Below are 14,884 nucleotides of genomic sequence, written 5' to 3'. Positions count from 1 at the left end.
CTCTGTATAACATCTAAAATACTGAGTTTGTGCTCAGGCTCTCAATGCCAGGGATGGCAGGGGGGAATCAGGCTGTTAAAATGCCCAGAAGAGCTGTGCACTGGGTGAGGAGCAGTTTCAGGGCTTACTTGCTGCTCAGAAATGCATCAGAAGTTTTTCTTCCCTAGAGACCAGGCTTTGGAGCCCAAGCAGCAGCCAGGATCACAACACCCCATCAGAGGCAGACACCTCAAACCCAACTGCTATGCAGATTGTCTTTTCAAAGGCAGCCAGAAGAGAGGGCCCACACCCTCCTTTATGTAATAACCCAAAAGATTGCATTCCTTTCAGCAGCAGGACAGCTGCAAAGGGAGGTGCCTCCTGGGGTGCTCCCCCAAGAGCTGGGAGCCTAGGCATTTCTCCTGTACAGCCCAAGAGGTTGCTCAACCTGACCCTTCCACATCCCATAGACCACTTCAAACCTGTAGGAGATCATAAGTCAACTGAATCCTTCCTCCACATACAAAAAAATCAAAGCTGACATTTTCTTGCATACAGGGCCAAATCCTGTCAACGCATTTTAGCTCACATGCTGAATCAGGCCCCTGAGGGGATAGAGGTGCTGCTCCACCTACTTGCTGGATTTGGGAACAAGGCACCTAATCTATGCAGGCTTGGGCACTTCTGTGCATGCAGAGAACTGTCCCTGCCAGTGCCCAGGGCCTCTGAGGACAAAGAAGGAGATGTGTTATGAATTTTGGGTCCTTCCATATTTAGGAGATTGTTATGGTGGGGTTTTGATAGCAGAGTATTTTAATCTGGCAGCACAACTTCCATTCTCTGGGACTTACTAAGAAAAAGGCACAGGAAAAATTTTCAAGGCACACTGCCATCTACTTCAGGGCAGAATTCTCTGCCAGTACTGGATTGGCCACACTCTAGAACATGCTGTTCACAGGTAGACTCCATCATCCCTTTTCTCCAATAGTCTCATTGGAATAAAAGCCTAAGGCTGTGATGGAATTTTTGTACCTGCAGTTCAGTGGCCTGAACTGTTATAAGGCTGATGCCATCCCCTTATGAAAGGCAGCAGAATCCTGCTCCACAAGCGGTGTCACAACAGTGCTACATTACTCACAGCAAAGAGGAGTGGTAGAGGTTGACATTTAATTAGCCATGAATTTAATAACAATGACAAAAGCTGTTTTAGTAAGTACTGTATAGAAATTAAGCTTGTAAAGGCATTGAGTAATTCTATCCTATCACCATTTTAAAAGCTAAGACAGATGGTAGCAGAATGTACAGTGCCCACTTTCACACCTTTCTGAAGTGATAACTATGTGCTCATTTTGTAGACTCTGAACTATAACTGCTTTCAGTGCAGTGGTACAATATATCATCACAACAAAGGTAGATATTTAGTAGAGAACAAGGAGGGGGGAAAAAAAGGCACCATTCTCAGTGTCTAACAGGTCATACCATTGGATGCCACAGTTCGAGCCTGATTTTGGAATGTTTTGGATCGAGTTCCGTATTGCCCTGAAAAATGGCTGGCTTGGGGCGATAACTCATTCCATGCTCCGCTCTGGGATGGATGAAGGCTCGCCTGGGACTCCGCAGGGGGATTCAGGCGCTGGGCCCAGGCTAAGTCTAAATCTTGGGGCTCCTCCTTCAGTTTTTCTCCTTCTTTGCCAACTCGTTGATAGATTCTTCCAGTGCTGTCATTCAGTAATCTTCTCATCCCTGTAATTTGTTTTTTAATTTCCCGGCTTTCATCTCCTAATGAAAACAGAGCCACAGTTATCACTGTAAATTAGCAAAAACAGTAATGGGTAGCAATTAGTGGTTTTAGATGCCAATAAGAGTTGGAGTAAATAAATAAATAAATAAATAACAACAAGAAAGAAAAGGGATGGTTGAATGGTCATTGGGATGTACCAGGCTATGCCTTCACACAGCCGTGGCTGACAGCTCTCATGCCTGAAAGACCTGCTGAACTTGGCTTTCCTGATGGTGTTTCTAAGGCTTTGATGAGTAAGATTATTTTTTTGCCAGAAGGAAATAATAATAGCTACAGCAATTTCAAATAAACTGTCCTTTTAAGAGACTGATCCTATTCAGGCATTGACATCAGTGGATATTTTCCCTGAGTAAAGCCCAAAAGATCAGACCTTTTATGTATCAGTTTGCTGTATGCTGAAGGATAGATCCTACAAAAAAAGAAAATAAAGCACAGAAAGCACCACACCACACATGCAGAACAGCACTGCATCTATTGATTTTAATGAATAGAATTAGTTCCTTATTCCACAGAATTTAGTAATACTGGATTATACAGGAATAAATTAAACAGTAGCTAATATGTGTGTAACTGCAGATAGCTGAATTGCTGGATGTCTTAAAAACGTAGATGCTAAAAAGAAAATGAAAATATATACCAGAAAAATGTGACTGTTCCAAATAAATTCAGGGCATTTAAATAATAAAAGTTACATACTTAATACGTCTGGCACCATTTAAGTATTAATTTTACATATGAAACTGCTGATTGCACAATAAATAGATGTGTTTTGGGCAGATAGTAGCTGTTTTGCTTGTTAAAGCATACATTACACTTCATGAGTAATAAGGAAGTGTTCATTGCCCTTTCTGAAGAAAGAAGCTTCTGGTTTTCTTACTGGTAATAGAAAAATCAAATATCCTAAGCAAATGTCATAAGTAAGATCTAGAAACTGATGAATCAACCTTCCTTTATAGAATACTTAATACAATAATGCCTGGTATCCTCTACTCAATTTATATTCCTGCTTCCCTAAATAAACCTATTTTTGGAAAAGCAACTGTACAAAGGAAACTTTAGAAGAAAAAAGGTGTGCCATCTCTGGTTCAACAAGGCACTTGGAAGTATGCTAAATTCCAGGCATGTGAACAATTTTATCAACTCAATAGCACCATTCAGTTGCCTAAACTTAGGTGCACGTTTTGATAGCAGCTAAAGCAGACAGCTAAAAGAGCAGCAAACCCCCCCCCCACAACACAGGCCAAGCTCAGTGTGGCTGGGATTGCTGCAGACCCCGTGTGCTGAACACCCAAAAAGGGGAGGTTTTGTTCTAGCAGAAGAATAAGCAAAAGGGGAGAGGAGCTGAACAATGTGCTCCAACCTCTGCTGGATCCCAGCACCTCCTGCTTGACCTGGTGCACCGGTTCCCTGGGCTGGTGCCAGCTGGCTCCAGCCCACCCCGATCCAGCGAGGCGAGTGGGCGGCTTGCAAGAAAGCTCCGAGTCCAAACTTAGAAAAATATTTGCCAACCCCGTAGAGCAACACTCCAGCACCACTTCCACTCCAGCTAACGTGGCGAGAAAAACCCTCTGCAAGGAAGTTCTGCACTGTATTTATTTATTTTGTTGGTTTGCTTGCAGATTTATGCGTGCGGGTGTCATTTCATTAGCAGTAACAGCACCGGTTCCTTTAAAATGACACTTTTTGGCCCCAACCCAACAAGGCTTGACTGTTTGCAGTTCCCAACCTTGAAAGGCTGCAGAGCAGCACTGGACTCCAGTTACTGAGATACTCCCAGCCGTACACTGCACGCTGCCTTTCTCCTGTACATGGCTGTACCTGCCCCATCCCAGCTCCAAATGTTCCCACCACACCACAGCCTGGAGCAATCCCTTCCTGTCGTGCCATTTAACAGTACCCTGGGAGTTTTAAGTTGGCAATTTGGATTTGTACTCAATGGCAAAATGTATGTGAGTATCAGAACAGCTTCTCACCCACCTCCTCCTGCTGGGTGCAGGGACTGTGCTGCGTGTCTGGTCGGGTGACATGTTGTTAGAAAGATTAAATTTCCGTTACCCAATTACATAAAATATTAATGTTAATTGAGCTTATTCAGCCTTGATTCTGTTCCCTTGTTCCTTTATATAGAAGTCTTCCTATACAGTGACATGAGCATACTTAGTACCAGACAGAAAAAACCACTACATTTATGTTACAATAAACCCTGAACTTGCACCCTACATAAACTTATCTTTTTTAGTAGATAGATCCTTACAGGGAGATTCACCCTTTGTAAGCTTGTCTGTTGGGGTTCAGGTTTTCGGATTTTTTTTCTGGGATTTTTGTTTGTTTTTTGTTTTGTTTTTAAAATATGTCTTCTCTTTTGCAAGAAAGAGCATTAAAATCATACAGGCTATAAGCCTGACTTAGTCTTCAGTGCAAGTTTACATCTCTCCTCTCCCAGTCATGCCTGTTCCCAGCTTTTAGTTTGTAGCTGACCACCAACAGCAGCATCCTCCCCACAGGAGTGGAGAGCAGATGATGTTACACCATCTGAATCTGCAGATAGGTGCAACACCAGTCACAGATTTAACTTCTTGCTCCCTGTAGGTTATCTCATTTGACTATTAGCTCTAGAACCCAAGGACAGCGTTTTGTTATCAGTTTTTCCACTGCTGATAATTTTCACAGATAATAACCATGTAATTTAAAAATGAAAAAAAAAAAATAGATGGAGCACAGAGAAAACACAACAACTCAAATTAGTATGTCCTGCGGAAGAGCCAGCCTTCTTTTAAATGCTAAATAGAATAATAAAGCACTGGAAAAAATAGTTTATTGCATAGAAATTTGCATTATCTATCTGTGCAAAGCTTTCTAAGATAGATGCTGAGGCCTGAGAAGAGTTTTGCACACTTCAGCCTCTCTCTGTACACGTACCAGAGCTCCTCACCATTTCCAAGGAGATGGGGATGCCTCCAAAGCCTCCAAAGGCTGCCTACAGGATTTGCCATTTGGATACCCCATGTAAATCCCTGGGTTTTATCTGAAATTGAAGTTACTTGCAAAACACTAAGACACTTACAAAATGCTACTCAAATAGAACCATGGCAAGTTAGAGCCCTGTTTAGGAACTTGTATACAAAGATGTCAATTGTCATGACAAAAACATATTAACAATTTTTAATAACTACTGTTATAGTTGTTTCCACGATGGTCCCTTACAAACAACCTATTTTTTTTCCTACGTGACCTGACTACAATCTTAAAGAACAACAACAACAAGAAAAGAAGCAAAAAGCAAAACAAAGCCCTTTATTAAATGCTACACAACATAAACAGTAATTTCCTCAAAATTCATTCCAATCTATTTCCTTACTGAAAGTGTACAGGACATAAAAACTTTCTGCTTCGAAAGATGCAAGAATGTTTAAAATTACAAAGGAACAAATGTAAAGCAGAAAATTGTTCCAGGCTGCAGTAGCATTCACGTGCTAAGTGTGCAGCCGTCTGAAGCAACAGGCCTGTAAACAATTCCAGTTAACAACATATTAATGATAATTTATTTATTGCACTCTTCACTCCTATATGCCTGTCCATTTTTTCACTACTATGTTTATTAAACTTAATATATCACATTGCCTACCAACACCTTATTACATTTTTCCAGAACAGTTCATCAAATATTATCATAGCATTGCAAACAATTATAAAATTATATGTGACCATATTGATATGTTCAATCATTAATTTTATCTCAGTACCACAGAGGTGGCAACCATGTCTGTATTAATGTGTATCCTTTAAAGTATATAAATGGGTGAGCAGAATTAAAGTTGGATAAATGTCTGTATCTGATATTTCCTTCCTTCAACTCACAAAACCAAATAACCATCATGTTCTCTTTGTCCAGTATTTTACAATTCCTTCCTTTATTTTTAACATTTATGTTTCTCATATATTTTGGGAAATATTCACAAGACGACTTTGAAAATACAATTTTTCTGTTCATTATTGTTTGATTTTATGGTTTTTGGACAGACGAAACACCTACGGAATTTTTTCCTTTGTTGAACATACAAATAGGGATTTTTCCCAGATCAGGCTGCTTACTGAAGTTACTTTTATCTCAGATTTACACCTTTGTGTCCAACTAGGCTGAAATTGGTGGAGCTGTTGCGAGGGCAGGAATGGCAGTGACAGACAGCCAGACAAGCACATGTGAGCTGACAACACGAGCCAGGTTTGTATGGAAACAAGGCTTCAGAGGTGAGAAAAAGTGGAAGTTGAAGCATATGGCGTGAAAGCTCAACAAAAAATAATAAATAAGTGCAAAGGGTTATACAATTAAGCATATTAAACTGCAATTTATTAGATGCTATTTGAATGCTGCCCTCTCTGGAAGGGGGCCAGCAAAACTCGCCTGCTGTGTTTGAAGACTGTGAAGGGCTGATTCAGCTCAAGGAACCAGGAAGCATGTGCACACAGGGCACACGTCTCCACTGCTCAACCAGGCTGAACCCACCAAAACACCTTTTGGAATGCTACACAGTGTTCAGGTATTTCCATCAGAGATAGTTATCCTAGAAGGAAGCTCAGCATCCCTTCTCAGCAAGAACTATACCCACATCAAATCATAATTTTCAAAAATCAACGTATTTTTTGGTCACTTTGTACCACAAGTCATCCTGAAACAGAAAGTTGCAGAGGTCAGCATGGGGAAAATAGAGGATCCATGTGCATGATTCCTTATCAGAGCAAAGGTCTCCTAAATCACGTGGAATCTTACTGCGACTTCTCTGTGCATAATTGGAATTGGGCATCCATGTAACTAAACTGATTGGGTAAACACACATTTCCCAAAAAAGTGATCCCAGGTCTTTACCAGCATACAAGATTCTACACTGAAGAAAGAACACAGGCAACAACATCCTTGACAAATTAAAAACCTAAACCCCAAGTCAACGGGGAGGGCAGTGGTCATGAATGGTATCAGAGGGTGACACAAGCAACACGAGTTACAAGCTGGAGAATTTGACTCTGCTAAACTAACACGTGGGGACACTGAAGTTGTCTAAGTTGAGGCATCTTAGCAATGCTCTAAAACATCACCTCGAAGCACTTTCCTATGTTCATGTCACCACACAAAGCACTAGAATTAGATATGCAGGAAAACTGGATCACCCTCAAATCAGACCTCTTACTCACAAAGCAAGCACAGAAACAGATGGTTTGATAACCCTGCAAATCATGAGAAAAACAAAGTTATTAAAGCCCACAAACACTAATGTAAGCAAAGAAATTTGCAGAATCAAAACCAGGATCAGACCCTGAGACCATGCAAGTTTTTGGGGTTACTTCCCTGGAAACTGGGTCATACCAGGTGGCCCAGCCACCATTCCCACCACAAAGTAAATCTTTGGAAGAGCCTGGTGAAAGAGTTTCAAAACACCCAACAGGAGAAGCTACAGAAGCCCAAGTTACACACTTTCATGCCATGCTGTGCCTGCTAAATCACTCGGGAAAGGACCAGTGAGCAACTGTTCAATAAATGTATATATTAACGGGGTCGTATAATTAAAAAGTAATAACAGATACGCATCAACTTCCCCCAGTTCTTGGAAATGTCCCAGGCCAAGACCATGCTTTAGCCCCAGAGGGAAATACTTTACCAAGTTAGATCATTAGAGAACACAGATACATAAACTTTTGTGCAGTCTTAATTACAGAAGCCACTATTGCAACAACCAGACTTGGGATATAATCCTATTAACATTAACACAAGTCTGTGAAGTTACTTGTTAAGTCAACTTTTTCTCTGTGAATAAATTGCCAAGGATATAATTTCTGGGACAGAATAAATTCTTGAAATTAGTGAGTAACTTATGCATTGCTCCCCTGCTCCAAGAACACATTATTTATTTTTACCATGACACAGCGAAGTTATTAATCTGCTGCCTTCCATTTCAACAATGCGAAATGCTGTAAAATGCACAGACACCTGCATTACAGTACATTTCAGTTCCCCTTTATATCAGTCATAAACATCTCTGTTTTGGACATCTCTTCAAAACAAATGCTCCAAGCACACTGTGCATAGCACACAATTTTATGAAACTATAAAAGTTCTTCACTGTTAATTACACAGACAAATGTCTCATCACACATTTGATTACCAGGATAATATAATTAGTTTTCTGCATTAACCTTTCAAACACAGAGCCTGAATTTCAAGTTGAAAGCATTGTAAAAACACTCAGTCTGGAAGTATATTGTATTTCCACTTTTTTGTGTTGGTGATAAAAATATTAAGACTAAAAAAACCCTATATGGTGTATACAAAAGGTTTTTTTTAATAGACAGTGTAAGTTTAATCATGACTGTCCACAAGGTGTACATAGCCCCTTCAAGAGCTTGTAATACCAAGTCTGGGCTAGCAACCTTGTGATTTTACTGGAAAAACAGAAGTCAGATCTGTTTTAAATTTCACCCATGTTTGAGGTTTAAGCATTTCACTCTGGGCTGCCTCCTCCTTCTCAGGCTGAGCAGTCTGTCCTGGTACCAGATAACTAAGCCCTTTCCTTCAAAACAAAAGACATGCCAGTCCTCATGCACAAAATATAGCAGTGATATTCCACATTCCCCTGGAATTTTGTAAAGATTGTGGTTAGCATGTCCTTCATCTATAAAGATGTGACTTCTTGTTCATCATCTTATCAGAACAAAGGACTGGGGGAGAGGACAAGTCACCACATCCCCACTCCCAACACTGCACTACATGAGAAAAGCTCTATTCTTCCCAAGCTCTATTCAGATAGCAGTTGGACTCTACACCATTGCAGCCATCAGAGATCATATCCAATACCATGTTCCTTTAATTGCACTGAAGCTTTCTCCAGTTTTCAGCCTACATTTACACAAAGCTGCATTGTGCCCATCTATGCTGGTGCAAAAAAGACCATCTAGGTTCATCAGGTCTGTCTTGACATCTCATCTTTATTTTATCTGTACTTTAAACAAACTGGATTCTTCTGATTTACTCATTTATCCTAGCAGTTCCCCTCTTCTCAACAGCAGTTTTGAGCTAACCATGCGCAGCTGTGCAACAAAGGCATTTCCACATCCCATTGATCGTAAAGCTTCACTCCTTTATAGACTGCCACTAACATTTTACCTTCCCTAAAGGTAATAGTTTCAATGCTGTATCATAGCATCCATTCCATACTAAAGGCTGCATCATGCTGAGGTTTCAACTGCTGATCCCATGAATCACTTAAACTGGAGAACAAACTTGACTCTAATTCACCATGTTGGAATAAACATCCTTCAGAGATAAATTTTTGGCATAAAGCAGTGAAATCAAGTGAAGCAGCGATTACACCCTGACTACACCTGATAAGGAAGATCCTTGATAGGATTCACATTCTTAAAGGTTAAATTCTGACTGACTCTTGAAATAGGTGAACTTGAGGCACTTAAATGCCAGAACACTTTCAGTCACAATGAAAAGATGGACTTACTAAAAAAGGAAAACCCAAACAAATCTAAGGACAACACAACCAAGCCAAAATCAAGATCAGTGGGTCTGACTCGCAGCACAAATGTCAAAGCACAGACTTCTGCACATCCTTAGAGCACCCTGGCTGATGCCTAATTCTTACCAAAGCTTTTCATGACTTAGAGTTGGAAGAAAAAGCATTTCAAGTAAACCTGTGGCGGAGCTCACTCCATCAGTTTTATCAGACTTCACCAAAAGTGCTTACAGAAAATGAAATCCAAACACAAAGCACAGCAGTGGCCTTTGCTTCTCCCTGGAAATTGGGTGTAGGGAAGACATGCTTGCTCAAATGGTGAAAAGCTGAGAAGGGAATTTAAGGCAGCTCCCACTCACGTTTTAACACATCCTCCTATTATCTCCCATTTGCTTCTGACCTCTAGAAGAGGATGTGGCACTATGAATTTAGGAGACAAAGGCATTTTGCATGCAGAGTAACTTCAGGTGCCAATTCCCACATTTCAGTGCTACTTGCTGGCTCCAGGGGGCAACACACACAGGCTACAGAAACCTTAAATCACCCCACAAAAATGTTTTGGCTCCTGGTGCTGGAAAGGAGAGGCAGACATTCCCAAGTTTCTCGGTGCAAAGGCATCTGCTTTCTCCAAAGCCTGAACAGAGTGTTCACAGCTCAAATAACTGGCCCCTCCTTGTTTGAATTTAGCCTGCCAAATCTTTGCCAAGAAGGGCTTTATCCAGGTGAGGTCCTGGATGCAACTGGAAGGGGATAGAAGCAGGAAAGGAAGAAGCACTCTGCAGTTGAGGAGTTATACAGGATAAAAAGCACACAAGGAAGGTAAAGGTTCACTGATAGCCAGTCGGTGATGTGCTGCAATACATATCATGCTGCAGACTCTATATTACTTCTGTATTTTCTTTACACATTTTCAACTGTTGATTTAATTTAATTTTGCCATGCCAGGATTAGCAGGCAAGCTCCAGAGGTGAAAGGACATTACATTAAGACAGCACATTAATCCTCTATCCCACCCAAGGCAGAAGCAAAACCAAACAAATAGCAGCTTCCTGGAAATTGAATTTCTGTTATCCAGATGTCAAAGATGTAATACCCCAATTACACAAACTATTGCCAGTGAAGCATGCCAGGGAATATGCAATGTAAATGGGGTGAGCACAGAGCTGCAAAACTGCAGAGTCAGCATCTGGCTCTGTGAGTGAGTGATAATTAGCACTGTGTGTAGACACTAATAAACATTTATGTCTGAAATTACAACTTTTAGCAGTGTTAATAAAGGATATATTGGCAATTCATAGAATAAAAGGGTCTTGAAAAGAACGTCATATTAAACAATGGCAGGCGCTTTCTGTGCTTGCACAGAGGTTTTTTCCTCCCTAATTGCAAATGGCCACGCAATGTTGCTTGAAAATTAATCAACACAAGCACATACCTAAAAAAACTGGTTGTGTTTCTTTGGTCTCCCCATTAACATCATTGCTGTAGTCAGAGATCTTATATATCTCATGATGGTAATCTGGAATGAAAAACGATAAAAAAAATTAGAATTCAAGTGATCTGGAAAAAATGAACACTGAACACATTGCTACAGTTTTACTACACAATTTATCAATATATCTGCAGTTTATTTCATGTACATCAAATTAACCACAGAAAATGTGCTCTGTATCTGTATCCTAAAAAACCTTTGCTCACACTGGAGAGGACTCAGCTCAAATATTTCACAGATTTCAGGGAATAGCTATGCCTGCCCTAAATTACTGTGTTCATTTTCACAGCAAATTATCCCACCAGATGCCAATTATCTGGCTTCTTGCTTTACAGAATGAAAGCAGATTTATAATGAAAACTTTACCTTCCCAGAGACCAAGGCAAACTTTCAAACTTCACCTCAGTAAGGAATCAGCAATGTACATCAGGGCTGCACTGCTCAGCTGGCTTGACTCATACTGATGTCACTGGCCTCCCAATTCTGAAGAAAGGAGGATCAGTGACACCCTAGGATATTCACCTATAGAAATTAATGCCTGTGATGACCTGAAGAATTAGCACTGGCATCTCATATACAGAGATGTTATAAGACATTAAAAAAAAAAAAAATCACCACTGAGTTTCTATTTTAAATAGAAGTATATTTTGTTGTGAAGGTCTCTGTTGTAACACCAGGCAGGTGTTCACTAAAACCAGAGCTTTGTTTACACAGAGAGAAATAGTAAATCCAAGCAAAAAAAAAAAAAAGAAGTATCTAAAGGCAGCTCTCCTGGATGCTATTTGTGACTCTGATACTGGCACACACTCTGTCCTTCGGCAAACCGCTCAAGACTGAACAATATATTCAGTGTCTTGAAAGAGCCACCTCCCCACCTCACTCCTTCCATGCCCTCCCAAGCTCCCAATGCTCTCAGCTACTCCCTCCTTAAACTGGTTTTATGTTTACTTGCCTCACAAAAAGTGAGGCAGAGATTAAGTCATGTAAGGGACTTTGGGGGGATTCACTTAAAAGGTGTAACACAAGTGGAGGCTGGAATAAGCAGCTCCTGCCACAGGCAGCACACCTGCACCTCTGACCAAACAGGCACAGGACTAGAAAAGTCTCCTGGAAGTCACTTTTTTGTTAGGTGCTGTTTATTTGTACAGCATGACAGTCTCTAAGGCACAAGAGAAGGAACAACCCAGTATGTAAACTAAAATCGAGCCTAACACAGCAATTCCACTGAATGAGAAGGGCCTGGAAAGAAAATGAGGGGGAAACAACCACACCACAGGACTGGAGAGGTGAGCTACACAAAGGATTCCTCTGCTTCCCGAGCTCCTGAGCACGCCCAGCCAATGAAATGGGTAAAGGTGAAGTCAGATATGCCATCGAGGAAGCAAAAGCTTCTTTTATGAGACTAAACTGGCAGGATTTATGCTGCCTTCCATGATCACTAGCTGTCCTGTTGAGCAGAGGGTGTGATGAAGTGGCTTGGCGGGCACCTAATGGCCAGCCAGTCAGGGTCTACCTGCCACACTCTGCACCTTCATCCTCTCAAGGATGTTCACAATCTGTGGAAGCAAGTAACTGGAAACTAGGACTTAAATGACTTACAGACTCATGGTCCTTAGATATACAGATTACACCCAGTTTCTTCTCTAGCACTTCCCCAGCTGGTCACAATATTCTTCTGGTCTGCAGCTGCTGCCTTAAAGTCACCACATTTCACCCCAGAGGCAGCTGCATTTTAGCACAGCAATGGGCTTTCTCTTGATTTGGTCATTACTGATCACTGTGATAAGGTGATCAAAGTAATTTTTGGGACAGAATAAGCATTGTATGGGCACACATCAACAGCAGATGACGTGTTACCAGACAGTTCATACAGCATAGCCTTTTCTCTTTGGTTTCCTCTTTCTGCCTTGGATGTCACAGTCCAGGCACTGGAAAGCTGTATCAATTTCACAACAGTAAACACCAAACTGTGACATTACAGAATAACTCCTGCAAGAGGCAAAGGCCAATTACAAGAGACAACTATTTATACATAATTATCTTTCTAATCAACTGTGATAGAAAAGCGTATGAGAGTGCAGACATATACAAAACCTGATTTTTATCTCCTCCATTCTCAAAGTAAAAAGACATCATTTTCTCTCTAGCATATGCTTTTTGTGTAGCTTTGTGACTCTCTACATCCAAAAAATGACACAGATAAAATATTATTAATAATGTACCATCATAACTGGATTTACCTATTAAAATAAGGTTAAATAGATTGTCTCATACACTGAGGCATATCTAAACCTGTAAGAAGTGGCAACTGGGATTGGCAAAACAGTCACTTATTTCTGGCAAATACTCTTTTTACAGGCTCATTAGGACATAAAGAAAAAAAAGCAAAATTTCAGTTTAGTTTTTCCACATTTTGCTTTCACCACCTCCATGCTCCAGTCCAGTCATGCACTAACTCTGCCTCCAAGTTGGGAGCATGGTCAGTACCAAAATCCCACAAACCAAATCTGTTCTCTGTAAAATTACACCCCTGGTAGTTTGCTAATGGATACAGACCTCCAATGCATTTCAGACACGTCTGGCAAGTCCCTGCCCCTCTAGTTTTAACAGGGACCATGTGTGATGTCCCAGACCCCCCCACCACCATACAGCAGTCATTATTTACTATTCCCACCAAGTGATCCTATTTCCATCTTTGAATTTTCTTGCTTCAAAGGTAATTTTGCAGAGCACTCCTCAGACAGCAAGTCTTGACACTCGTGTGTGTGTGTCCCCCTTTTCACCAGTGTGACATTACACCCAAGCAGTCACCTGCCTTGAACTTGGCATGCAGGACACACACAGCGTTTCATGGAGATATTCCCGTCCAATACTTGGGAACACAAAAGGAGAAACGATCTCGAATCAAATCCATCAGGGCAAAAACAGCTCATGGGCGGGAGAAGGGATAAATCCCCAACCAAAATAAATCCCTAGGGCTGGGAAGTCCACCTGTGAAAACGCCTACCAGCGGCTCTATCTTTTTTCCTCTTTAATTAAAGAAAACAACAACAAGAAGACTGAAACACAGAGCTGTGCTTCTTGCCCGACATGAATTCAAATATTTCTCCCCTCATGAGCCCTTTTAAAATATCCTCTTTTCCAAAAGCAAACACACCCCGAGCGAACAAGTTACACGCCAGCGGCTCTCCCCTGCCCACGTACAATTAATTACCTGCGTGGATTTTTAATAAAGCGTTCTCGAGTCAGCTTTTCTTTGAAATACACGGATGTACACAGCCGAGGAGAGGAAAAAAAACACCCCAAATACAATAAATCCACAAGAGTTGAATACTAAGGAGGTCTGTCGCTGCTCAAGTGTCATTATTTTTTGCTCGCTTCCCGATTTTACCTTTTCTTCCCCCCCCCCGCCCAAGCAGGATTCACCACGAAACACGATCCAACTTTATTTTGTGCAAGGTCTGCTTGGAAAAAAATTAACACGTCCACCTGAGGTGGTGGGGGGGAGGTTTGAGGTGGTGGTTTTGCAACAACACGTAACATGCATGCAAAAAATAATAATAATTAAAAAAAAAAAAAAAAAAGAGGAAACGGGAAGGGGGTGAAAGAAAATAAAAAAAAAAAAAAAAAAAAAAAAAAAAAAAAAGGCGTGCAATGGTTTCGGGGAGTTGAGGCAGAGGATTGCGGAGTTCAATAACAGAGCCGGGAGGGAGCGGCGGCCCGGGGGCGCCGGCGTTTCATAACGCCCCGCTCCCCCCGGGGCAAAAGTCGGGGCTGCCCCCGGCCAGCGAACAAAGCCCGGCCGCCCCCGCCTTACCTTCGTTGACCAGTTTAAAGCTTTGGGATTTCCTGCTCCTCTTCCTCTGGGCGAACTCCATGGTGCGGGCAGGAAGGAGCGGGGCGGACACAGGACCGAGCTCCGTCCCTCCGATCAGCAATACACGCGGGGGTTGGGAGAGACGGCGGCTCCGGCGGCGAATAAAGGGATCCGGGACAAGTTGGCTCCGGTCTCCCCCCCGCTCCCGCCCCGAACTTTGAGGAAAAGCGGGGTGCGGCGGGGGGAGCCCCGCGGGGGCGATGCCGCCGCCTTCCCCCCCGCCGGCT

The 14,884-nt window shown here is 41.8% G+C and overlaps 1 protein-coding gene across 4 annotated transcripts in view; it reads right to left on the bottom strand.

Moving 5' to 3' along the window:
* BEND7 (BEN domain containing 7) overlaps positions 1–14,878 on the bottom strand; it is a 47,320-nt gene extending 32,442 nt beyond the window's left edge. For 3 of the 4 annotated variants that reach the window (XM_041413352.1, XM_041413353.1, XM_041413354.1), the window contains exons 1-3: positions 14,598–14,878; positions 10,724–10,807; positions 1,459–1,758 (exon numbers count right to left, since the gene is read on the bottom strand). In XM_041413352.1, the coding sequence (XP_041269286.1) occupies positions 1,459–1,758; positions 10,724–10,807; positions 14,598–14,658 (445 nt within the window). In that variant the 5' untranslated portion in view covers positions 14,659–14,878. The remainder of the gene's footprint in view (positions 1–1,458; positions 1,759–10,723; positions 10,808–14,597) is intronic. The other variant, XM_041413356.1, reaches the window with a different exon arrangement.
* Positions 14,879–14,884: the final 6 nt, after the last annotated feature.

This window comes from Onychostruthus taczanowskii, unplaced genomic scaffold (assembly GCF_017590055.1).
Source record: "Onychostruthus taczanowskii isolate IOZ18803 unplaced genomic scaffold, ASM1759005v1 scaffold41, whole genome shotgun sequence".
NCBI lineage: Eukaryota > Metazoa > Chordata > Aves > Passeriformes > Passeridae > Onychostruthus > Onychostruthus taczanowskii.
The sequence above is the reverse complement of the archived record's forward strand: the minus strand, read 5'-3'. Positions and strand labels throughout refer to the sequence as shown.